Below are 27,146 nucleotides of genomic sequence, written 5' to 3' on the forward strand. Positions count from 1 at the left end.
CAGCCCAGCTTACAGTGTCCCGTTTCCTGTTCGCTTTTTTTTTTTTGCTTCGGTCGACGAGTCTTTTCGTCCTTCCTGACACGCCGTAGAGGACAACCAACAAACGTGCAATGTTGTGACTCGACCCAGCTAGTTTACGGTTTTAACCTGAACACGTGCGAGAACGGAATCCCGCTCGTGTCTGATCGATTTCTCTCATTGAACCCTAAAGATCCCGTGGAAAGCTGCGGTCCCGTTAGCTTCAAAACCGGAGGAGAAGAAGAAGAACCGGAACCTTGACGGTAGCCTTGTCGGTGGAGATCCTAGCGGAGGTTATAAATATTTCCACCTCGCGTCTGTGGGGGGAAGCCCGTCGATAACATGTCAGCCGCGCAGAACGAGTCGAGGAAGCGGAGCAAGAAGCGCTATGTGTCCGGTCAGCAGGGCAAGCGGTGGAAGGGCTCCCGGGAGCTGGAGGTGGGAATGCAGGGGATCCTCATCACCTGCAACATGAACGAGAGAAAGTGCACCGCGGAGGCCTTCAACCTGCTCAACGAGTACGCGGACAAGCTCTACGGACCAGAGAAGGTCAGACTGGCTGTGGTGAATCCTTTTAATCCCGTTGGATACTAAAGAAAGCGAAACTGCTCGTTCAAATGCTCGGTCCCTGTTGCATGCTCTCCCTCTGCTGGTGATCTAACCTCACGGCTGGCTGTTTTTTTTTTCTCCCTCGCCCCCGGCTGAACCAGTTCAGACTTGATTAGAAAATCCTTTAAACGGGGATCCAGTTCAGTCCCCTTTTCTATTCTCCGATGCTGCTGTTGTTTCCGTAGCTGGTTAGTCGTGTGGAAGCTCGTCCTCTTTTGAGGTTTTTCTACATCCCGCATGAACCAATTATGAGGTCAAATAAAATGTAATTTTAGTAAATTGGTACAAAATGAATCTAAATATATATTGAAAGTTTTTTCTGTCGATTTTGATGATTATGGTTCCATTAAAAAAAGACTGGAAAGTTGAGTGGAAGGAAAAAGTGTTAACTCTTGAAGAGTGATTTCATTTTCCAGCAGGGCTGTTCCATTACTCCAACTGCCCACTGTCAAAAGCTGGTTCAGTGACCATGGTATATATAGCTGTGTTTCTATTACAAATCTGTACAAATCTTTGTCAATACTTTGCCAATGTTGACAGAAAAAAACCTAATTTTGCTATTGAGGTGTTTCCATTAAATTAGAAATGAAATTAAAATCACGTTTATAAGTTTGCTCATCCTAGAAGCGATGGATGTAAACAGTTACATGAGATATAGTTATAATTTAACCATCAGAGGAGACGTCTGTATCTTATTCAGGTGTTGGAGCAACAAACTCCTTTTACTTGGTAATGGCTCCATACGCAGCATTTTGGGGAAATTGTAGTTAGTAATTTTACAGAAGAGCTATGGCTTCAACACGTTGGAATGAGAGAGTTTTTATGAAGTGTGCGATGCAGTGGTGGAGTCAGATGCACATTGTCTGAAAAACAAAAACAAAAAAAATCAACTACTTCCTGTCCTCTTCTTTGTGGTTTCTGCCAGTAGTGACATCCGGCTGTTGATCACGTGATGCGTGTGAGCAACACTTTGTGAAAAAAAGTGTTTCCATTGCAGTGAAGGAGATTTTGCCAAAGTTTGAAAGGCTGTTTTTTTTTTTTTTTTTTGTTTCACACAGATAAAGTAAGTAATGAATAAGAGAGATTATTTCAGCCTGTAGCTAAAACATAGTTTCACTTTAACTTGCAGCTTCAGAACAACAAAGGAAGCAGCAGCAGTGAGGAAGAAGAAGCCGAAGAAGAAGATGTAGACGTGGCGTTGAAGAAGGAAGTCGCACAGCTTCGGTCGTCTGCAGGCAAACGGGAGAGGCGCTTCCAGGCCCTGGAAAGCGGCGCCAACAATGTCATCTTCATCAAAACTCACAATCTGGGTTTGCTTTTTATAAACAGTGAACGTTTGTCTTATTTTAGATTTTATGAGGGTTTTTAATGGACTTTTTTCTTTTTCTTTTGTAGAACCTGACAAATTGGTCCATCACATCCTGTCTGATCTCCACTCCACCAAGAAAAAGAAGTCACGAGTGATCCTCCGGATGCTCCCGGTGAGAAGACAGTCAGCCCTAATCTGAATATATTGATTGTGGTAGAAGTTATATGAAAAATGAAGAACAATATCTGCACAGTTTTGTGGTGGATATAAAGTCTGCCGTCATTTGTTCTTTTTGTCATTCGTTGTGTCTGACCTTTCCTTTTGTCCGCTGCAGGTAACTGGAACGTGCAAGGCGTTCCAGGAAGACATGCTGAAATACCTGACTACCTTCTTAGAGCCCTGGTTCAAAACTCCACACAGTGCAACCTACCAGATTGCCTTCAAGGCCCGAAACAGCAGCCATAACAAGAGAGAGGAAATCATCAAATCCATCGCAGGTGCGTTCAGATCCGCCGCGGCGTCTTAGGATCGGCAGCTTTCCGATTTTGAAAACGAAAATTCTCTTTGGGTTCTTTCCGCCACCACGGTAGGTCTTGTTGGGAAGCTGAACCCGAAAAACAAGGTGGACCTGACGAACCCCGAACTGACGATAATCGTGGAGGTCATCAAGGCCGTGTGCTGCGTCAGCGTGGCCAGAGACTATACGCTGTACAGGAAGTACAATGTTCAGGAAGTGGTAAAAGAGGACGCGACCAAGACGAAAACCGACGTGAACGCGGCCGAACAGAGAGACGAGCACAACGGAGGGGAGGTGGAGAAGGACAAGGAGGAGGGAGTTGCAGAAGATGAGGAGAAAACTGGAGCACAGATTGAAGAGCAGGAGGTTAATAAGGACGAAGGAGGTGGAGAATAAGAGCTCAGACTCAAAGAAATCAGACAGTTTCTTTATGTTTAAGTGTGATTTAAAAAAAAAAACTGTTAACAGTTGTCTAATACGACAGAGTATTAGGGCCATTCTAAAAAAAATAAATTATTGTAGTATTATGAGAATATAGTCATAGTATTACAACTTATGACTTCAATCTTGTAATATTTCAACTTTATTATCATAGGATTTTATTCTCACAATACTACGACTTAATTTTCGTGATTTTATTCTCATATGTCTTTATTCTCTTAATTTAAATTTTTTTTTTTTTATTGTCTTAGCGTGGCCCAAATATTCCGTCGTAATCAAAACGCCCTGGTTGTTAATAGTCTAAAAGATAATAATGTAACTTAATGTTTTGGGGCATTTTTATTTTATTTTATTAATATATGAAGACAAATGACAGGCTTGTAACCAACTTCACTGATGAGGGTAAGTGTCCAGTTTTTTGCAATGAAATATTGCACCTTTGACCTTTTTGTATTTTGAATTTCAGTTCCTAATTTAGATCTTTTTACTGAAATAATTGCAAGTTGGGCCACATGACACGTTAACAGGAGGATTACATAATGGTACCTTTACAAATGTAGATTACATGAATTCTTTGTAGTTCTTTCTTAATTCTCAAATTAAAAGTTCTGTGTTTGACTGGTTTCTTTAATGTTTTTCTTATTTTAAACTCAAAAGAAGACAAACGCCCGGGCCTAAGTGAAATAAGAACTTGTATGGAGAAAATTAGTAGCCTATTCTTGCTAACAAGACTAAGGTGATATTGGCATGAATATAATCATTTAGCTAACATTGTCTGAATTCAACAGCAATACAACTTAAACTGCAAGCTTTTGTTAGTTTTCTGCCATGTTTCTAACTCACTCGGGCGTGCCGCTCTGCACAACAGCAGAACGTCTGTCGCTGCCCCACCAATAGGTGTAAAACTGGCGCCAGTGGGCACTCTAGTTGCGTTTAAAGGTAGCTCGGAAAAACATGTTGCTACATGGTAACTGATTAATCCGTTGCAACGGCTGAAAAGAAACACTTTACGCCAGAGAGTAACCCGAGCCTCCATGGGGCCCTAAGCAAAATTTGGTTTTGGGGCCCTCTAGTTCTGCTAACAATGTGGACTGGCTGTTTTTATTGACCAGTTGATTTCTGGGCACCAATTTCTTTAATTTTGGGGGATTATGATTGGCCGATACTTAAATGTGAAGCCCATCTTATCTTCGTCATCAAAGGTTTAAAAATCAGTCTGTCCTCTTCTGCTCTGCAGTGAGAGGTTTGACTGACAGACCGAGCCACCAGGTCAGGTCTGAACGTTTACAGTAAACAATATTATTAGTTAAAAATATCACCCCATTGTTGCCAACTCATCTACTTTCTTGCTACATTTAGCAACATTTCAGACAAAAGAAATTCATACCAGCCAAAATCAAAATTGGCAGGTCAAGCTTTTTAAAGACCAGTAACGGGATCGGCCAGAAAACTGCAATTGGTGCAGCCGTACACAGATATTCATGACATTTTTTGATTAAATTTCTCTTAAGCGGTACTCCAATAGCTAAAAATGTAGTTTATACCAGGTGAGTCTTTCTCCTGAGAATGTGGACCGGTACCGGTACTGGGCAGATTCTGAGCCTTCAAATGATTTTAACGGAAGTTTCTCATAACTTAAAAAAATGTTTGTTTTAGCCACAAAATGATTATGCTCAGCAGCAAACAACAAACCCCCAACTACAGCATAAAATAGCTCATTGATGTAGCAGCTATGTAGCTGGACGTAAAAACATTTTGCAAGACAATGTCAAACATTGAGAAGTTTTAATTATTATCAAACATTGCGTTTTGAAGCCAAAAATACCTCAGAAATATAGAGAGTCAACCATGAGAATCAACTCATTTCAAGTAAAAACTCAGTTTTATACAAACACAAACACACTAGCATAAATGTTGGGCTGTTGAACTGAACCGCTCCAGGTCGCTTTCAAGCTAATTTTCTATTAGCATCTTTACAAATCTTTTACATTACATTACCAAGACACATTAAAACAAACCTTTATCTTGGCTTTTTTTTCTATTCTTCCTCTTTCTTTTCTCCTCCCCTGAAGGAGAAGTCCTTTTTTGAGACATAGTTTTGCTTACTTAACTTCTGACCGGAGCTTTGGACCTTTGGATGCTTATGATACCGGCGAAGCGTGCGGTTCCTACCGCGGCCAACAAGGGCCCCTAAGAACCTTTTCTTTTTCTTTTTATCTACAAAGTAATGACCTCTACATACATTATCAAATATATATTATTGTAAAAACAAATCAGTTCACAGTGAAATTGTGTGTTTTTGATATTATAACGACAGAAATTATTACTAATAAAAATAAAAAAAATAACAAAATCAGTTCCACTTAAGGGGGCCCCTTAGTGGCCCTGGGACCCTAAGCGGCTGCTTTGTTTGCTTTCCCTTAGGCCGGCCCTGCTTTGCGTCCACGCTGCCAGGGTCATGAATTCTTTGAAATACTACGACATGTGAAATAAAACTCTTAACTCCAACAGTGAAACTAAAAATAGTTCTTCAGCAAGTCTTTCAGCTGGATAATGATCCGAGCCCTACGGCCAAATCAACCTGCTCTCATGGTGACCTCAGTCCCTTAAAGATAAGATGCTTTCCCAGTGGCAAACAAGCTGCCTGGGCAAAGTGTTGACAGCAGGGGGAAAGAGAATTGGGATTTTGGTTTTTTTTAAAAACCCACAAAAAAAGAAACAATTCTCTTCCTTCTTTAGGTTTTTCTCCACATCCTCACCAGGATTGTCAATATGCACAGCACAGTGTCTAAATTCCAGCTTGATCAGTAATTCAGGTTTACCCCACAAGATGGCTTTAGCGTCTCATTTTCTTTTACAAACAGTACTCTGTGAATACTTCTTGGCTCAAAAGCCTATATTTTGTGCTGACAGTGTAGGTGGGCTACTGCAAAGACTAGTTCTGGTCTATTGAATTTAGTAAGGCTAGAAACTAACCAACTAAGCAAGCAAATTAGTAAAAATAAAGTGTATTTTATTCAGTATGATTTTCAATTCTTCTGAACATCATAAATCTGCACTAGAACAATAAAAAAACAACCTCTCAAGTCTAATTTGAAGAGTTGGATTAAGTCATTGTATGTGAAGTGACAATTGATAGATGATGATGATGATTATGATGTCTTCTTTGACAAATTTCTTTTTTTAAAAACAGTCATTGGGTGCACAGCCTACACACCATCTTGAGCAACAGACGCACACTGGACAGAAATAACAATGCGGACACATATTTTCAACTAAGTGTTTCTACCACTGGGAGAAGGCAGAGGAGCTCGATTATTTCACAGAATATCTGCCTCATACTATACTGTCATGACATAGTGACAGTTTAGAAAAATACGTTAAAAAAAAATAAAATAAAATGAAAAAATCTTTCTTAAATGTTGTTATTGTCATAATGGGGTACCTATTTGTAAAATTTTGTGGATTAATTGAATAGAATTTGGAATAAGGCTTTAACTTAAAATGTAGAAAAGGTGAAGCTCTGTCTGTGTGAATGCTTTCTGGAGGCACTCTGTGGATATTTAGGGCTGCACAATGTCAAAAATCACCACATTGCGACACTGTTTCATATGACAATTAACCTTAATTTTCCTGAAATCATATCTGTCTTTCTTATCAATGCAATTTACACGTTTTTTGTGTCCCTGTTATGTTGAGCAGTTAGACAACTTCCCACTGACCCGCTGTTATTGGAATATGGAAAGAGCATTCATGCTTATAGTTCATAACTTTTGCTTGAGCCATTTCCCACTCTTGTGCCTTATGTCTTGTGGCTTTTAATATTGTATGCAAATAAAAGTAATCAATCAAACATTTCCAGTTGCAGTATTGCAAACATTAATATTCCATTTGACATATTGTGCAGCTCTGTTACTATATATATGATTCTGATTTCTTTGTTAAAACTGATGATTATGTAACATAACCATGAGGTAAAAGATGTTTTTCATTGCTATATTTTAGCAGAACAATTATATCAGGAGTCTTGGAGGTGTTGGGAATTGGTGCAAAAGCATATTTTCTTTTTTTTAAATGTTGTTTTGTTTACAACAGTTTGCAAAAGGTCATGCATCTCTTGCCTGTGTCTTATCTCTGGATCCACTCAGGTTGAAAATATGCACTTTTTTTTTTCTTCTGTAGAATTATCCTAGTTTTCTCGTCTCAGTCTGCAGAGCCTTGCTCCAAAGGTCATCAGAAGTGATTTAGCTTTTCCTCCCTGTGGATACACTAAAACTCCCATAATGTGTTTTTTATTTTTTTTATTTGTTCATATATTCGTGCTAAAAACCACAAAATGAAATATGCAAATGGAACAGAAACGGTCTAATTTATTAGCGGCGTGGCATAACTGCGGTCTCGGACAAACACAAATGATGATAATTATTCATAACGAGAACCTTCGGTCCGTGTGCTCTTGCTTGCATTCACATTTACTAATTTGTGGTATGTTTTCTGCTCATTACACTCGGGATGAACTGTTGCGGTGACCCACCCGTCGTTATCTCCGCCGTTTTCCTGCTAAAACTCACAAATGACATTGCTGCTGGCTCTCAGGTGGCTCAGTCAGAGGGGCCCGCTGACAGGCGCGCAGGAAAAGGAAAAGGATTTCAACCCGTCAGTGTGCATTATTAGTAAATTAGCAATTAGGCGGTGTATCTAGCGGATATAATGGCCAACGTACAGCGATGTCTCGTAATGACAAGTCCGCTCTGAGCAAAACAAATAAATAAGAAATCCGAAAAGCAACTTTAAAACACACGCTAAGAGGAAAGTGTTTATTTTTTTAGGGGAATAAAAATATTTTTAATCAGCAGGTTTATATGTTGAGTATTGCGGAAAAATAATAGGAAATCAGAATATTAATAGGGGCGAGAAAATGCGGTTGTCCACACGAGAAACTCTGATGTTAAAGTTACCCTGAGGGTTGTTTCTAATTAAAACTCCATGGGCAGTAAAGCCCGCTGTTCTCCAAGTCAAAGGTGCACTTCACATACACGGCGCTCTGCTGCACGCGATCGAACACTCATTTAGGTTTAAATGTCACAATCCTGTGAAACAATCACATCCACAGGCGCACGAGCACATATCCAGTCCCAGGGGTCAGGATTAGCATCCATTGGTGAGTGACTCCATATCTGACCTTTATGAGTAGCTAAGTAGAGCTCTCCGGGGTCTCATTTGTTTCACCTCAACCAAACAATGGCTTCGGCGCCCTCACAACTCTAGCGCTCTCTCTCTCTATCACTGCTGAGCACAGTATTGTCATTAGTCAATACATTTGTTTAATCAAATCTATTTCAGAAAATAAATAAACTGGCTTTTTGAGAAAACGTTTTGGTCCTAGGACGCGGTGTGTGTTTTCTTGCCGGTATCAAAATGGGTTTATTTTTGCAAAACTGCAATGGAAACACTTTTTCGGTGTCACACTGGTCACATGATCAACAACCAGATGTTGCCATTGGCACACAGAAGATACGATGCAAATGTTCAACTTTGTTGCTCTCTGCAGTCGCAGAAAACTTTCACCTTCTGCTCGACTGACTTGTTATGAACATTATGAGCCCGACTGACACTCATGACGCGCCATTGTGACCTACGTAGCCTTCCACAGGAGAGAGAGAGAGGCTTTTGGTAAAAAAAAAAAATAGTGTTGATCACCTACGCTGTGAAATATTAATGTGTTACAATTTACAATTTATATATACGTATATATATATATATATATATATATATATATATATATATATATATATATATATATATATATATATATATATATATATATATATATATATATATATATATATATATATATATATATATATATATATATATATGTTCAAGGTTGGTGTTCTTGAGTACCCCTGGTGGTGTGGGGTCTCTAAGCAGCTGCTTAACTCATATATGTTTTGGGCCGGCTCCCTGTCAATCTATGAGATCTCTTCTTATACCTTATGAATATATCTTCCATTATATGTTGCTACTGAAAATTGAGTTAGTATTTCATTCCTGTATTTATTCACCACATCGGTTTTTTATTTTCTGCCTCACTACGTGTCATTTTTTTTAATGATTACTGTTGTATGCTATAGCTGCACAAGTCACAAGAGGCTACTTTGTGCACTGCAGCAAACAGTGAATTCATTAGTAAAACCCGGCAGTGGCGACATGTTGACCATTGCATTTTGTTTCTTGCATTACTTGGAAACTTGCTAAGACGTTCCAAGCAGATCCAATCCGACTGAAAGCCACTGAGCGAGTTATTTGCCAGATAATAAATTACATCCTCTAAAATGACCACATAGTTTAACCCATGTGTCTGTCTGCAGTGATAAAAAGCATTGTCATCCTGCCAAAAATGCCGTCTTACTCCACTGTTATTGTACCATCAGGACTTTTTATATTATTGTATTTACCGCAATGAAGACATCTTTAAATTTTCTACATGCCTGTCTTTTGGGGGGGGGGAGGATGCCCACATCAGTAATTTATATATTATTTGTATATTATTTGTTGTTATGTAAAATATTTTTGGAGGAATAAGTGGATGCAGACAATGGAAGGATGGATGGATGGATTCTGGAGGACTTTTGTCGCTATGAGAGATTGTATAAGAGCGTGTTTGTCAGGCAGCCATGTGAAATGAGCTCAACAATGAAAAATGCTTATCAACCCTCAGCAGCCTGTCAGCTTGCTGTTATTAGCTTTTACCCCCCACAGCAATCCCACAGGTAGGGAAGGCGTGCTCCCACCCACTCGTAACACTTCTACTTCTCTTCCCAGAAGGCAAAACAAACAAACAAAAAAAAGGCAATCAGTTGACGGATTTGGTTGATTGGGATTACAGAAAGTAATTTGCGTGGAAACTAAGTGGAGTTTTTTTTTTTTTTTTTCCGAGGAACCAATAATGTAGAGAAATTGGTTTCCTTCCTACCTGAGGTGGAACTGCTGTTTGAATGTAAATGACTGCTAATGAGATTAGCATGCAGAAAAAAAATTAAAGAAAGCTGGTTGATTGGAACAGCCAAACAAAACCATTCATCCTGCTAATGAGAGTAAATAACCACTTGGGTATGTTTAGTTCTTCCGGCTCAGAATGATATTCCTAGGTGAGTTCTTCTTTTCAGTATAACTGGGAGTTTTTTTTTTTTTTGTTGCTGTTGGGAGACACATTTAAGGATAATGGTAACAAGAACCTTGACAATTAGTTAGACAGGGGAGGCCACTGGGGGCAGAGTGTCAGCAGGGCAGCAGACAAAGTGACAACATGAATAGACGGCAGAGGAAAACAGGAGGAGAGCAGGCTTGAAGCAGGAGGCACAGCCTGGAGAGCAACCCCAGGACTCCACATTTCAACTTTCATTTACACTCTTCTCTTCTTTAGGTGGTGATCCAACAACGGTGTTTTAGGGCCATTGTAGATGGAAGGAACCAAAAGGGTGAGCAAATCTCTGCTAAGAAGCGTCAGAAATTTTAGATTAAGCTCAGAAATCTTCTGGGAAAAACATGGAAATTTTGTGTTTGAGAAGTCAAACATTTTCGATTTTCATGTTTTTCAAGAATATTTCTGAAATGAATCTCAAATTTCTGATGTTTTTCCAGGTAATTTTCAACTTTAGAGCTCAGAAATCTCTAAAATGTACTCTTTTTTTTCAATCTGCAGGGCCCCTAATATTATGTTGGACGATTCACAATAAGCAAATCAAGATTGTATTTTACTGATGACATTCTTGAAATTCCCATCAAAAACAGAAACGTGACAGTGTTACTTCATAACAGAGGCGCTGCCAAAACTCGAGGGGCCAAAGACAAAAAATTTAATTGGGCCCCTCCACGCAGCCCCTCAACGGCCTTACTTACTTGCAAGTAAGGCCGTTGCAAGTAAGGCTTGCAACGGCCTTACTTTCTTTGGTTCAATACTGATAACTAGCACAATATTTACAGCTCATGAATTTTACATACAACAGTAAATATACAGTGTGAAAGTAGGTTGCTTAAAGTTTTTCAGTTTTAGATTACCGAAATGTTTCTCCCCATGAGTAACACTCATAGGCAACGCATAAAATATACATAAAGCAATCTTGACTTCTCAAAAAATGCTGTGTAGTTGCATTTTATTCAAGCTGCAGTATGAAACTTCAATAAAAAACACGTTTTCTCCATATTTGTTAAAGCTCTCCCCATGTCGTGACAGTTTGTCACCAGGCAGATAATCTGTGAAAACAATCAACCTCCTCCACCTGCTCCCTGAGCTGCTATTGCTGGCTAAAGTAATGCAACAATCTGACCAAAACAACCAATCAGAACCAGAAGGAGGGTCTTAGTGCTGTCAATAAACTTCATTCACTCGCTGCTGATGGTGGAGAAACAACTTATCATTACAGGGAAAATGTTTATCTGCCGTCACTGGTAGCTCTACTAACTGGACTGAGCATTTACAACAAGCTATGCTAGCTGCAGCATAGGGATGAGCAGCAACATGAGATTGTGATTGGCAGCACTAAAACTCTCCTGTCACTCACTGGTTGTTTCTAGCACTTTGAGAAGGCAGAGGAAATAGATTTTTCACAGATTATCTCTCATACCATACTGTCACAAAATAATGACAATTTTAACAAATATGTGAACATTGTTTTTGTAAATAAAGTTACATACTGCAGCTTTAATTTCACTAAGTGCAGGACGGGTCAGGAGGGTCGTGGGTTAGAGCTGCTGCTGACCGACTCATCTGTTGTTAAGTGATAAAAGGTACAAGGACAAGTTAAATATATGAATTGGTAATTTTTTTCCTTAAGTCATTAAATGCTAGTGAAATGGAGGCAAACAGTAATCTGTAGCTAAGCTGACTATGCTAAAAAGTTGATAATCTCACACAGTCAACCCACCTCTGTTGGAGAAAAACCGGGTGTCTATCTCCAGCTAACGGTCTGGGCGAGAGGCGAGGTCCACCCTGGACAGGTCGCCAGTCTGTCTGTTTCATTATAATGAGATAGTACCTCATTATTTTGAGATAGTATCTCATTATAATGAGATAATTTTATTTTTATTTTTTTAACAGAGTGGCACAAACGGGCTTCCATACTTATGTAATGCAAAAAAAGATCTTAAAAAATATTGATGTAATTACAAGCAAAGCAGATAAAACAAAAAAAATAAAGGTTTACGGATAATTCCCTGAGGCCGACGGCAGATTAATCTTACTGCTGGAGAATTAAGTGTGGATTTTCAGAAGATGAAAATGTTTCCATTGAGGTTCAGATTGTTAGAGAATGGGCGAGCGGTTCTGTGGAGGAGTTTTGTCTCTGTTAAATCGCTTTGTCATGTTTTCATTAGTTTACTCTGAAGGTGGTTTTCAATTAAAAAAGGTCAGTTATTGGTTATAGGCACAACCACTCTCATCAGTTTACCTAATGTCAACGTCTTCAGGAATTATGAAGAAATAGATAAAAGGACAGATTTTGACAACTGGTTCAAAATGTTTGAGTGAAATGTTGTCTCAAGCAACAGGGACTTTTATTTTTATAGTAATTGACTATTCAGCATTCATAGGTATAGTTCATTTTGACCGGTATGACATATAGAAATGATAACGTGATAAAGCAGCAGAGAATAGTATGGAAGCAACTGATGCATGTCCTTAAAGGATTAGCCTTTTGTCAGGAGGAAGGAGAAACTCCAATGTGCACAAATGACTAAATGTTGTGCAGGTTGAACTAAAAGTTATGAAAATGTTCATTTTGATCAGAGAAATGCACCAAAGCAATCGTGAAAACTAAGAAACCTCTTAAGACTTTCTTTCCGTCAGTTCACTTTGGGGTCGTGTCCAGCTTTTTAAGTCAGTACAGTAGCCGTTATGTAAATCCAATTCTCTGCTTGTAACGGACTTGCAGAAGTTGCTGGCATATTCAAAGTTGGACAAAAGCTTCTCCTTCTTTAGGTAATTGTGTGTTTTTGGAAGAAGATCTTATTGGATTGGATAGCAGCTGCCTCCCAGGTCTGACACAGTGACAGTGAAACATGTATATGGGCTTTTCAGGCAGATGTCAGACAGACAGAGGGGTTCCTTCAGAGGACACACAGCTCTAACAGGATTGGAAATGGTGCTGACCGGCTGCACGAGAAAGCAGGGGATGAGAGTCAAAAGTGTCACTGAGGAGGGGTTTTCGAGGCAGGGCCGTATTGTCTTTCAGCGACAACGTTGTCCTGGAATACAATTTTCTATGCCGCAACAGCTTGAGGAGATGGATAAGGAGGATGAATTACATTTGGAAGAAAAGCACGGAGCTTAGCGAATGAATAAAGCTGTTTGAACACGTCATCAAACGCTGCTGGCACAGCAGGGGGGCCTCGGGGATACACCCGTCTCCGAGATGGCTGCTGGTGTGGGTGTGTGTGGAGGTTTTTGCATTGGCCAAATAAACCATCCATCTTCGTGCAGAGGCAAGCGGCGGATGCGAGTCTTTGGGTGGGGACTTACGGCGCTCTTTCTGCTCCATATTTGTACTTCTTTCAAACGTGCAGGGCCGACAAGCTTGGCGGTGCTGGGCAGAGGTTCTTTGATGTTCGTCGATACCGCTGCGTGATGATGTCACGCGGCAGAGAGCAAAGGAGGGAGGCGAGATCAAAGGAGGAAGGGAGGGATGAGGACACAACAGAGGATAACCAAGACAACAACGGGACAAAGATGGCGACTACTTGTTCTGCAGTGGGGCGTCCACTGGCGTCCACTCTTCCCAGCCGTTGGGAAGAACTGAAGGAAGGTGGCGAGCTTGTTCCCCTTTATTGTCCAAACCGGATGACCGCCGGGTTAGACGCTGGGAACCGGCACGCCAACATCAGCCGTCACCACCGCCAGGCTAGCAAGGTAAGCTCTCCGTCTACCTTAGCCTTTTCCTCCGCTTCAACCTGCAACGCCCTAATGTCTGATAGTCTTCACTCTGGGCCCGTCCATTTATCATGAGTTGCCATTCTTTTTGATATCACATTTTCTACCCATTATCCCTTCTTTTTTTTCCAGGCCTTTCATCATGGTGTTTTTTTTTTTTTTGCTGTTAATATAGGCCTCTCCTTCCCATCAAAGGCAGCACATCAATTGCCTTGACTCCCAAGTGTATGTGCGAGGGAGAAAGGAAGAAAGGGAGAGAGAGTGGGAAGAAAAAAAAAGAAATAACACTATGTATCAAAGATCAAGGCACGCTTTCAAGCTTGTTTTTTGGCCTCGGTTTGGGTTTGCCTTCCATCGCTTTCTCCTCGTCTTGTTTTTTTTTTTCCCCCTGCGCTGACCGAGGCGAGAGATGCCGTCTCCGAAACTCTCCTACGATTCCAGCAATAGCTCCGCGGCCCCGAAGCGAGGTTGGCCAAAAGATGAAACCAGACGCTTTTGTGATGAAATGGAAGGCATGGAAGATTTTTCTTTGAGAATATTGGGTAGCTAGCGGACTCTTGGGCCAGAGCTTTGCCCCAATGATGACAATACGTGAAACAATATTTGAATAAGCAGCAGGAGGGCACCCAGCTAATCCACTGTGGCTAATCCAGTATTGGTGCGGGCCATATTGGTTAGCTGGAGTATTCAGCCCAATCACAATACACATCAGCAGGACGCCTTCATATGCTGACACTCTAACTACAGGCATGGAGAGGAAAGACGAGCAGATGGGTAGATGGACAGGAGAATAAATGGATGGATGGAAAGTTTAATTCCAGTCCACTTGTACAACTTAATTAGAGTATTTAGGGAAAGGAAATTAAGACAAGATCGGTTTTGAGGAAAGATAAACTACAAGAAACAAAAGTAAGTGCCAGGTTATGTCTTTATATTAAAGGATTGAGAAGAAGCGAGTGAAAATATCAATACTACCCTACACTAACTTGCATTATCCATAAGGTCCACTGCACACCTATTTTAGGTAGAGAGTGGACACCTAACCAAATTATAAACACGTGTCCAATTAATGTCTATTAAATAGCAGGAATCGGCTTCCACTTCAGTAAGTATATAATGAAGATTTCACTCTCCCTGAGCATCTAAATGGGTCTTTGTGTCGAGAGGCCCCAAAAGAGATAAGCCTGTTTCTGACAGGCCTCCGTACAGACGCCCAAATTTGCTGTGGCAGCTGGAACAAAGAGACCCCTGAGCTAAACCAGCAGACTGACAAAAAGAAGAAAAAAACAGAATATTACTCTGTATTTTAAGAAATGATCTAATTGGTTCATATATTTATATATATAGTATGTTTAAAGTATGTATAAAGTTATTTCTACGGCTCCTTTAGCAGCAGCTCAAGAGTGACTGGAAGCTGACTCATCAATCAGCCGTTCAGCGCTCCGGTTGCACCGTCACCACTCAGCAACGCACCATTACTGCTTGTTTATTAGTTCTGCAATACCATATATAATATGCCACTAGACCTGTTGCAATAATTACTTGTACAATAAATGAAAACAAACTCGATCATTTCCATTTGCATGATTTATCATTTTTCTCGTTTCTCTCCCTCTCTGTAAGGATTTGTTTTTTTCTGTTTATTTTGATTTCTGTGTGAATTGTCCTGTCTACCCCTTGATTGGCTACTCCTGTTCCTTGTTTCCCCTGATTGTCTCCCTGTGTTCCTTGTTCCTTGTCGGGTTCTCGTCTATGGTACCGTCTTATCTAGTCTGTTGTTTTGTCTGCCGTCATCAGATGTTTTTTCCAGTTGCTACCAGTTCTGAGCCATTAGTACTGCCTGGATTATTGTGCTTTTTTTCATCAAATCATCATTTTCTTAATTTCAACCTGGGTCCACAGCATCTTCCTCACCACCTCTTAGTGCATTTTATGACACTCTCTTTCTACCCGAAGCTGGGTAACAAAAGTTACTCTGGCGCTTTGGTCTAAACTAGTTATTTTTTGTGAAGGACAGTTTTTTTTTAGTTGTTTTTTTTTTTACAGAGACTTCATAATTCATTTTATTTGTTGTGTCTGTTTATTTTGCATATTTAAAATTTCTTCCAGTTGCACTGTTAAATGTTGATCTGAATTTAAAGTTTATTGATTTTTGAGAATGTGCTCTTGCATTATTGTCCCGTCTCCATTTTATTACTTGAAAATGGTCGCCAAGCAACATTATCATTTAGCACAATAACTTCTGGGACTATTTATCGTCCAGCAAAATTAATTACTGTGACAGCAGCTTTATGTGCCACATGGTATAAACCACATTAAAATAAGACTTACTTATACAGATTAATTCCTCCATTTGCATTGAAATGACCAAATGTCTGAATTTATTTTCCTTGTATAATTTGGTTGAAAGAGGCAAAATCCCCCAATAAATAACCTGTTTACTAAAAATAATTTTTATATTGCTTCTTATTCTCTATTTTCAACACTTCAACGATGACACCTGTAGCATAGGACCAGTAACAGCTAAAGGGCGTACTGTATTGCTAACTCTCTTCTCTTTAGACATCTATTTTCTCAACAAAACAAATGTGCAAAAAAGCAAATAAAAGAGCAAGTATAAATATGTGAGTTTGATACAGGGCCACATCTTTGGACAACGGGGTCAAATAATCTTTAAGTGAAACTCTTTGCCAAGTTCTAGTTCTGCAGTGATCAATATCTATTAAAAGTGATCGAAAAGAGGGGAGCGGTGCCACTCTTTTAGTTTCCATACCATATCTAAAATCTGAATTTGCATTACTTGTGACCAAAGTAAATGGGTGATACTCCTTTTTTCAAACAGCTGAGCGAACTAAAGAGAAGCTACTATATAAACTGAAGGATATTTCAGTAACTCTTGAACTGTCTCTGGCATCTTATTAGATCACAGAAGCTATATGCCAGAAGATTTCTGTATTATATCTTGGTATACCAAGGTAAGCAGCTCTTGCATACTTGCAAACCATGTGCACCTTTTCAATGACAGCAGCTCATATAGATAGTTGTCATTATCCTGTTTGCAGGATAATGATGTTTCAGGTTTTGTCTTTGTTGTTTCCTGCCATGTCATTCTGTGTTATCTGCCTGTTTGTTTGCTTCATTTGATCCACCTGTGTCTTGTTTGATTATCGTCTAGTCTCACATGTTGTTCCCATTATTTAAGCCCGTCAGTGTCAATCACGCCCGGTTGGATTCTGTTTTTGTTTCAAGCTCAGAATCACATCTGGTTTTCATGTCCTGTAACCACATTCTGTTCAACAGATTCCTATTTTTGTAAGTTTATTTTTAGAACATTTCTCCACGCATCTTGAGACATTAATAACAATAACAATCTGTAATAGGTTTGGTGAAAAGTTAGTAATCGGGAAAGCTGCTAACAGTACACCTAAAAGTCCAAAATGTTACCCAGAATACACTTTTTGTAATGCAAACATCAATAAACGTTTTAGAAACCCTTAGTTATAGTTAAATAATGTGATTTTTAGCATCTATTTTGCAAAGCTAATTGTGTAAAACTGTGTAAAAAGTCTACATTGAGGTAATTGACTAGCAACTAAGGCTTTCACACAGCTGTGTTAATGGGGTATCATAAAATGGAAATATTTGAGCATAATCCAAGAAACTCAAAATCTGCTTAAAGCTGCACCATGTATATATTACATATATATTCTATAATTGTTAAAACAATCACTGTACTGTGGCAGAGCAACATGAGACAGATAATCTGTGAAAAGAAGGAGTTCTTCCACCTCCCCCCAGTGGTGCTATTGTGGTCTGCATAAATGTACAGCTCCTGGTCAAACACAACCAATCAGAGCCAGGGGGAGGGTCTTAGCGCTGTCTGTAAAACTCCTGTATGGTGGAAAAACAACTTACAGTTCCACAAAACCATTTATCTGCTGTCATTGCTAAATAGCTTTAGCATTCTTGGCAGGCTATGTTGTGATTAAGCAGCTGTAGCGTAGCACAGAGCAAACGGGAGGAGGCGAGCACGAGTTTGATTAACAGCGCTAAGACCCTCCTCCTAGCTCTGATTAATTGTTTCCAACTGAGTGGTGTATTTCTGCACTTTGTACTAGGAACATTGGGAGAAGGCAGAGGAGCTCAAATTTTTCCCAGATTATCCATCTTATATTATACTGTCATAACATAATGATAATTTTAGCAAATATGTAAAAAAAAACATACATTTAAAAAAAAAAAGAAAGTTACATACTGCATGTTTAAAAGCAGTCATGGAACCAACAGAAAGCAACACAAACAATATGGATAGATAGATAGATAGATAGATAGATAGATAGATAGATAGATAGATAGATAGATAGATAGATAGATAGATAGATAGATAGATAGATAGATAGATAGATAGATAGATAGATAGATAGATAGATAGATAGATAGATAGATAGATAGATAGATAGATAGATAGATAGATAGATAGATAGATAGATAGATAGATAGATAGATAGATAAGTTATTGTACTGTGTACTCTTGTGTAATGACCTTTCTTTACGTCCGACTTCTACAACACTCTCTCTTACACACCCACACATATACAGCGCAGGTTCATTATAGATTCATAGGTAGCAACATGGCCCCAACCCCTCCTCACCAAGACATCGTAAAGGTCAAGTTCATCTTCGTCAGTATTCTCTCTTTGTCTCCCTTCCTCTCTCCTCATTGTCTCTGGGGGAGCCACCGCAAAACAACACCAGCCTGTTGGTACGGGAAGCTGTCGATGCATATTGTTTATGGCTATATGTACATACTGACGCCTGAGAACGCAGCCACAATAATGTGAATGTGTTTCCATAATATGGCATGTTTTGTTTGGGTTTGGAATCTGCCAACCAAATATCGAATTCTGGATGAAAACAGGCATCCAGAATTAGATATCTGGATGAAAACACTTTCACCTGAAACGTAAATGTTTCAGGCGAAGGTGAAGTGGATTTTATTGTTCCACAGCAAGACGTGTTGTATTTAATATTTATGCACTCAGAAGAAATCTGTTTAGATAACAATTACTGCATTCCCTTACTTAATTCAGAGGTTTTTGCACCTGAAAGCCACAGTTTAATTCAACGGATATGTGCACATGAATTTCCAAATTGAATAAGTCATCAGTGCTGTATACATCCATCCATCTATTGAATATATACTGGAAAAAATTATTTAATTGAACCAACTTTTAAAAAGTTACTCTAGCTTGTTATGGCCTATATTGATTAATTTTGATCAAGTTTTTATTGGGATTTCAGAATTATTCAAATAAGAATTACAGCTTGACCAATAAAATTAGTTGGAACAAATGAGAGTTATTTTTACAAGATTTGTTCAAAGAAAAAAACGTTTCTGTGGGCACTGAAAAAACAGAGAATGGAGCTCCAACTGTAAAAAAAACTTGAGTTGATTTGTTACATGTAATCGAGACTTAATTTATTTACATGGCAACGTAATATATTTAATACATTTACATGGATAAGCTTAATTTGATTACTTGTAACAACTCTTATTTTTTTTTTTTTATTGGATCACCTGTTTTCTTTTTTCAGTGTACTCCCATACCCACCCAGGGTTCAGGAGGCAAGAGGCAGGGTACACTCTAGTCAGTCCATCTAATCAATAATTATCATCTTTTTATTATATTTTCCAGAGACCGTTAGTCATGGGTAAACACTCGGACAGTGACTGGTCAGAGATGAGGACTGGTGCTGGAACCTCACTTGAGCCACCAGGCCCAGACGTCCTCTCCATGGGAACGCCGGCCTCCGGCAGGAAACATGGTAAGAAACTATTTAATATCTGCAGTCAATGTTTTGACTGCATTATGTTTTGATCAGAATAATCAGAACCTAGTTGTATTTTTCAACCAATCAGTAAATTTGGAGATATTTCTGTATTTCAGACCTCAACTACCTCAAGAAATAATTAAACTCTAAACAGATCTGTTGGTCTCATTTTTAAAAAAAAATCTATTTTCTGAAGCTACATTTTGTTGGATGATTTTGCAAGGAGAGCACAACTACAGAATTTAAAAAAGTATTCACAGCCAATTGAAGTTTGCCAAGTTTTGCCACATTACATCCACAAACTCCCATGTGTGTCGGTGGTATCTTCTGTAATAGACAGACCCCACCTTTAAAGAATAATTGGGAAGTGAAATAAAAGTGACATATGGTTTTCCAATGAGTTGTGAAAAATGCAGCATGAATCTGTATACCCCATTTACACTGAAGCCCCTTAATGATATTCCACTACAGCCAATGGTACTCTGGAGTGGCCTGATTACCATTCAGTCCACCTGTGTGTAGCTTTATTACAGATGTCCAGTTAGGCTCTCAGGAGCCCTCAAATAGAGTGTTAATTTGGAAAGCAGTCAAAGGCCCATGGACATCTGGAGAGAAACCAGGAGAGAGAATCCATTCACAGGGACAACTACTATGTGTACTAGAAGTTACTAGTAAAAATGTGACACATAACGTGTTCTTTTACCTCACTAAATGCAGTGATGTGTTACTTAACTGTAAATGGTCCAGTATCGTCACCGAGACATGACTATCTTGCTTAGAAAAAGCCTTTCAATGAATTTGAAATGTTATCATTAAAGCTTGACAAAGCCATTATTAGAGTATCTTATTCATAAAAATGGTATCAGTACTTTTCATTTTAATTACAGCCACTGACTTGAATACTTGCTTGCGAGGAATTACCTACCCATTTTGAGCAAGTGACGTTTTTGCAGGTTATCAATTAGCAGTTTGAACCAATTGTTTCGAGAAATGCTAATGGTTGTCCAAATGTTAAAATTCGTGTGAGAAATGTACCGAAGCGACGTAAAATAGAAACCAAAACTCTAAGGAGTTATCTCTTTCTGCCCCCCCATTCCCCCATGCTCACCCTCATTCCCTCCTAACACACACACACACACACACACGCCCTCTCTCTCTAACACACACACTTACCAGCTCCTGGATGACTGACGGCGGAGGAGAGTGACAGGGAGGATGTTCGAGCTGCGGCAGCGGCGTGCTCTTTCGGTCCTGCCAGCGTCTCTGCCTGTGTGGACATTGGCTCCTAAATGACTTCCCATCTGTTCAGAGGAACAACAAGGCTGAGAGGTGAGGTCACCATTGGCATGTGTTTTGCTTCAGGTATGTCGCGTATTTACAGCCAGAGTGATGTTTAGCATACCTGCGTACTCGCTTGTGCGCCTCTTCTGCTTCTTTAATTTCTATCTTTCATTTTATACAAACAGCGACTTAGAATTTTATTATTATTATTTTTTTTTTACTAGCGGTGTTTGCTTCTGTCGTATCCAGTTAATTCGTGTAATAACTTGTCAGTCCCTTTCGTCGCAAATCTTACACTTTCTCTAATTGATGTAATTGTAAGTTCAAATCGATAGGGGCGCTGTTGGGCACATCTCTATTCCAGTGATACAAAATAATAATAAAAAAAGTGAAATAAATAAAACTGATCTCATCAATAAAATCAGCTTAATTACTCCCTTTTATGATGGGCACTAATAAAACTTTCATATTTTTATATATTTCTATGTATTGTTTTTTACCTGGCGAGGTAATTCTCTTTCATCATTCTGCACAGCAAGAAACAATCTGCAATTTCATCATTCAGATATCATATTTTCCCTCTCAAAAAGAATCATATTTCATCCCATTCAGTCAATACATACACATTGACATGTTTCTGACACATTACTGTATATGCCAAGTTTATGTGACTATCAAAGCCGATTTATCTTCCGCCCCATTTTCCCTTATGTGGGATGACAAAAATTCTACACTTTTAGTTTACATTTTTATGACTAGAAATATAACCTTTATTGAGGAATTGTTACCCAAGTCCAATTGTATAATTCTTGCATTATTTATTTCTTTTATGTTTATAAAACATCTGTGATGGAATGTCGACCAGCCTGGGGTGTACCCCACCTCTGACCCAATTAATGCTGGAGATATGCACCACAGAAGATGTATGGATATTAATAAAACAGAAAACATAGAAGGGTTTTTTTATATTTTTGCTGACCTTATGTAGAACAGGTGAAACTAGCTGTGGTACAGGTATATGAATAACCAGTGGTGCATAATAACATTTTAATTACCTTGTTGTAGCTCCTGCTGCCCAGGTTGTGCTTATGTAATGATATATTTCAAATAAATAACTGTAATTACATTTGAAACCACTGGAAATGTCAATATAATGATGGCTTAAAGAAAAACATGGTTTAATTTTAATAATCTTGGAAATATTAGAATTCTCACACTGAGTAATTTGTTTAATGCTGCTTATTATGATACAATATTGAAAAGTCTGACTGAGTTTTATTTTTTGATTACATTTTTATTCTTTTATTAATCAACACTCAAATGAAGATAAATATTTGTAATTATTTAAACATCGTATCAATGTTTTTATGCTATATTAAAAGAGCAGAGACGTTTGGTTAAAAAAAGACACCACTTATAAAACAAGAAGAAGACAATTACCGTGTTGTGTATTTAGTCATCCAGTTTGACCAATGCTAAATATACTTTTAATTTACTCAAAGAACTGCCTGGACATATTTAAATATAAAAAAATATTTTTGGTTAATGCATTTAGTTTATTTTATTTTACAAGTACAAAACAAATGTAATCTCCAGGTATTTTAAAAAAAAAAACAAATGTTCAGTAGAATTGTATTTAAGTCAAGTCAGTAAAGACAAATTCATATCCAAAAGTAATTTAAAAACAGTGCAGCTGAATCCATAAAATACAGTCATATTTTTATTTTATTGTCTGACCTTGGTCAGACAATTCCAGTTGGTAAAATATCATCTATTGAGCAAAACCAACAGATTTATTATCCTAAGCAAGCATGGGGGGACAGTGGAGAGGAATAGCTTCACTTAAAGGTGCAGCATGCAACTTTTATTAGGAAAATTATATTTTTTACATATTTGTTAAAAGTGTCACTATGTTCTAACAGTTTGGTACAAGATAGATAATCTGTGACTAAATGAAGCTCCTCCATCTCTTCAGTGCTATTATTGAAGTCTCCAGAAATCCACCTCTCTTGGTTAAAAACAACCAATCAGAGCCAGGAGGAGGTCTTAGCGCTGTTAGTCATGCTTGTGCACATGCTGCTAAATGTGCTAATGGCAGAGAAAAAGCTCATTGTCAGCCGATGCTGATGGCTATGCTAACTAGCTTAAGCATTCATGGCAGGTTCTACTGTCAGGAATCAGTAGAACCTGTTGGAGGGTGTGAGTAGTGCACACTCAGGATTGATTGACAGCTTTAAGACCCTCCTCTTGGTTCTGATTGGCTTTTTCTTACTGAGTAGTGTATTTCTGCAGTTAGCACTGGGAGAAGACAGTGAAGTTTGAGTTTTTTCACAGAATATGTGTCTCATACTATACAATATAGCCACAGTTTTAACAGATATGTAAACAATTATTTTAAAAAAATAAATGTTGCATATGGCACCTTTCAAATATTTGAGTAGAGCCATCTTTAAATACATAGCTCTTTTTTTTCTGAAGGTTTTCCTGTGGAGAGCGTCAACAATTGCCTGCTGAAAAATTATCCTGTCAGTAGTGGGGTTTTTGTTTTGCAAGATTATGTAAACCGATGGTTGCTATAGCATAATATTTCTGAAGGAAAGTGTAAAAGAAAGTACAATTATAACAAAGTATATTTACTTTTTAATTTTATTTAGATTTATTTTTAATGCACATTTTACGGGTAGGATGCTGTAAAAGTTAGACAGATCTGTGCAATTGAGTTACATTAGCACAATAAAGAAGGGGATTTCTTACTCTGTATGTATGTTTTACAGTTATAAAACTCGGTTTTAAGTCGTTACTTTTACTTTTAAAAAATCCTAATAAAAGAGTTGCTAGTGTTTGCAGGTTCAGTTCTTGACATCGCTCGGCTTCCTGCAGTCCCTGTGAACGTACTTCACAGTTGGCGTGCTCGCACGTACTCCGTCCCTCTCTGTATTATTGCTCTGAAACTAACCACCATGGGGAGTTGAGGGCAAGGCGACGGAATATTTTTGTTAATGCTTTATTAACTGAAATCGATCCATATGCCGCGTTTTGGAGCAACGTGTTCACGCCAGTATCCCCAATGCAGCGGACCACGGGGAACGGGCTTTCAGAGACGGTAAGACGGACACTTTTAAGGGGAAAACACGGGACGTTAACTCACCTAGCTTCGGAAGCTAACAAACTAGCTAAGAAGCGAAGCTAGCTGCTTCTGCCGCCGCTGCTGCTGCAGCTGCTGGAGTGGAAAGTGTGCCGTTGCTTTCTTGTTTCTTTTGATGTTACATCAGCCGGTTTATGTCGGGCGTATTCATTAGGAAAGTTGGTGTTGCTTTCGCAGGAGTTTTCTCTAAGTGTATAAATTACGCTTGTGTTGAAAGTGTTGTTGCACGCAGGCCCGTCTTGTGTGGCTGTGGAGTTTGTTGCTGTACCCATCCCCCAACCGTCTTTTGCAGGCCAACATGAATGAGATTCTCACTTCAAAGCTCTGGCATCGCTGGTGGCATTGCTACGAGGCTAACTAGCTGTCTTAGCTTCTTAACACTAGTTGATTGTTTGAGAAATGACGTTTAACTTTCCGAAGAGTGAGCTACACCGGCTCTTAGCGCTGCTCGGCGAGTTTAATGGTAAACAGACAGCAAGAACTTAGCAGTAAACCTCTGCTTTGAAATTTGCATAAACTGTTCTCAGTTGTATTTGGTCCCTCGGGAGCTTTGCTTTCAAGTCGCAGAACTTATAGTTGCTGGCTAGCTTATGGGACGAATTAGCCGAGCAACATTTTTGACCTGAAGCTGCTGTTTTGTATTGAGTCTAATTTTGAGTGTTAGTTTTTTTCTACTCTATAACTAGGTCTGATAAGATTTTGAAAAGAATTGTCCGCCACTAGAAATGGTTGTATTTGATAGAGCACTACAAGCAGCTGTTAGCATTTTTTTCTCCAGTTGTTTGGCAAATTGTACCCTCTCATTTGAAGAGGAATAAAATAACTTAGAAATTCTGTCAAAGTTCATATGTGTAGAGGAAATAGGACAACTGAAACGTTCAATTCAATTTTTGTCAAATAATTAGCTTGCAATAGTCATTTTATTAAGTCAAGGTAGAATGTAAGAGTTTGTAGAATGTAATATGAAACAAAAAGACATTTGACTTCATCATTAACATGATGGTAGAAAAGAATAGGTTGGTTATGTTCTGAATATGCTCAACCTGCATTATAGCATCAAAAACTCTCCAAACCACTAACCACTACTGCACATAAAAAAGGTTGCTTTTAAGGGGATGATGCAGTGTCAGTTTCAAAATCACAAATCAAGGGGATCGCTAACAGCAGCCGAAGCACTTTGATGCTGACGAGCAAGACTTGTGGGTTTTTCAAAATTGTGTTTTATGTTCTGCAGTTTACTTTGAAATTAAAGCAAAGTGGTGACCCTTTATTAAATATTTAAAAAAATATTGGCATCATTTCATAATTTGTTTTCGTTATTACAGGGAGACATTTAGCATTCGGCTGTCTCTCGTCACGCAGTGTAACCAGAGATGCCATCATATATTTTATACATTACATTATGCAAGTCATATGTTATGTTTGGAGATTGCTTACTACGTACAGATAGTCGTTTTAGGCCCGTAAAAGCCTGATCAGTGCATCTGTATTTAAAACCTAAGAGTTTTGTGTATTAACATCAATCGGTTTACAGGTTAGACTCAAATCAGACTATTTGTCACTATTTGCTGCTTGGATACTGGCATGATACTGCTTTTGGATAAAATTTGAGTGTGTTGCATGTTTTTAAAAGCGATATAAACCTGGCAGAGTAGCCATGTTTTCTTTTCACATGACAACCAAATTTTACTGGGGTCAAAAGGAGCTTGAGTTGGTGTACTTTGAAAGTTACAGATTATTTTGTCGCTTTTCAAATTAATTTTACACACTTTCAGGACAATAAAGTATGTTTCCATCAGACTTGAAAGTTTTTATTTTGTAGATGGAAAGAAGGGGAAAAAGAAAAAGCAGACTACGAATGAAAATCTGTGTTTTTTGTCTCGTTTTGGGGATTGGAAACGAATCCAACCTGCTCTAGCTAATAAAAAGTCTTTTCTACAATGGCCCTGCCAGGTTGTAAAATAATAAATCCAGCAGCTGTGTGATCTCTGTTAGTAACCTCTCTAACACAGGCGGTCTGACTCATGCGGGCTGTGATAGATCAGTTAGTCATTCCTATATTTTCACAAGTTTACGTTTGTTGTGCCGAGTCATTCTGCTAAAGCTGTCTCCGTTTTCCTTCCCAGGGTGAATTGTTTTCCAGCAAACTCACTGCTACAGAGGAAGGTCTGACCTCCTTCTTCTGCAACCAGAGACATGAGCGTTGTCAGAGATTTACATGGGGTCGGGTACAGGGGCGGCGGAGGCGTCGTGGCCTCTCTGAACGGCCCCACGCACTTCACCGAAGATGCCCCCCGGCCTCCAGTTCCCGGCGAGGAGGGCACTGATCTGGACCCGCCGGTCCAGTCGGGCAACAGCCGTTTGGGCGGCCTGTCCCAAACCCAGGGATATCCCTCTTCTAAAATGGGAGACCCGTCGAGTCACGCTCCCTCCTCCTCGTCGTCCGCAACCCCACGCCGGCCCGACCTGGACCTGGGCTACGAGCCGGAGGGCTCGGCGTCTCCGACTCCGCCGTACCTGAAGTGGGCCAAGTCTCTTCACTCGCTCCTGGACGACCAGGATGGCACCAACCTGTTCCGGAGCTTCCTGTGTCAGGAAGGGTGCGAAGACCTGGTCGACTTCTGGTTCGCGTGCTCGGGCTTCCGGCAGACCAGCCAGGACAAGAGGGCCAAGTTGGCCAAGGTCATCTACAGGAAGTACATAGTGGACGGGACCGGCATCGTCTCCAGGACGATCAAAGCGGCCACGAAGAGCTTCATCAGAGACTGCGTGGGAAAGCCACATCTAGATCCCGCCATGTTTGAACAGGTGATTAAAACACTGCATGCATTGTGGGTATTATTATAGAAAATTAAAGGGACGGTGTAATGTGAAATCAACTTTTTTGAGCTTTACATCATCTTACAATGTTATTCCCTAAACAAAAACATGTCTGGAGTTTGTATCACGAGCAACAACTTTAATTTATTCAGTCTTTGCACTGAACAAAGTGCAAAGACTGAAGTAAAACAGCCACTGAAAAATTAATAATAAAGAAACTGACAAAAGCAATAGTAAAAAAAAAAAA

The 27,146-nt window shown here is 39.2% G+C and overlaps 2 protein-coding genes and 1 long non-coding RNA gene across 6 annotated transcripts in view; 2 read left to right on the top strand and 1 right to left on the bottom strand.

The window, feature by feature from the left end:
- The window catches only part of LOC122830369, a 30,515-nt gene extending 5,954 nt beyond the window's left edge, over positions 1–24,561 (bottom strand). Inside the window, exons 1-2 of the long non-coding RNA XR_006370513.1 lie at positions 24,083–24,561; positions 20,827–20,954 (exon numbers count right to left, since the gene is read on the bottom strand). This is a non-coding gene — a long non-coding RNA (uncharacterized LOC122830369). The remainder of the gene's footprint in view (positions 1–20,826; positions 20,955–24,082) is intronic.
- On the top strand, positions 74–3,512 carry thumpd1 (THUMP domain containing 1). Its single transcript, XM_044115675.1, has 5 exons — positions 74–567; positions 1,757–1,937; positions 2,023–2,108; positions 2,271–2,433; positions 2,527–3,512. Exons 1-5 carry the CDS (start codon positions 361–363, stop codon positions 2,847–2,849), a joined length of 960 nt encoding a protein of 319 aa, XP_043971610.1. The 5' UTR covers positions 74–360; the 3' UTR covers positions 2,850–3,512.
- LOC122830364 (axin-1-like) overlaps positions 13,102–27,146 on the top strand; it is a 29,968-nt gene continuing 15,923 nt past the window's right edge. The window contains exons 1-4 of one of the 4 annotated variants that reach the window (XM_044115667.1): positions 13,102–13,800; positions 19,518–19,647; positions 20,830–20,982; positions 26,206–26,887. In XM_044115667.1, the coding sequence (XP_043971602.1) occupies positions 26,276–26,887 (612 nt within the window). In that variant the 5' untranslated portion in view covers positions 13,102–13,800; positions 19,518–19,647; positions 20,830–20,982; positions 26,206–26,275. Of the gene's footprint in view, positions 13,801–19,517; positions 19,648–20,829; positions 20,983–23,798; positions 24,038–25,030; positions 25,279–26,205; positions 26,888–27,146 lie in introns of those variants that run through there. The other 3 variants (XM_044115669.1, XM_044115666.1, XM_044115668.1) reach the window with 3 other exon arrangements.

This window comes from Gambusia affinis, linkage group LG04, assembly GCF_019740435.1.
Source record: "Gambusia affinis linkage group LG04, SWU_Gaff_1.0, whole genome shotgun sequence".
In the NCBI taxonomy this organism is placed as follows: domain Eukaryota; kingdom Metazoa; phylum Chordata; class Actinopteri; order Cyprinodontiformes; family Poeciliidae; genus Gambusia; species Gambusia affinis.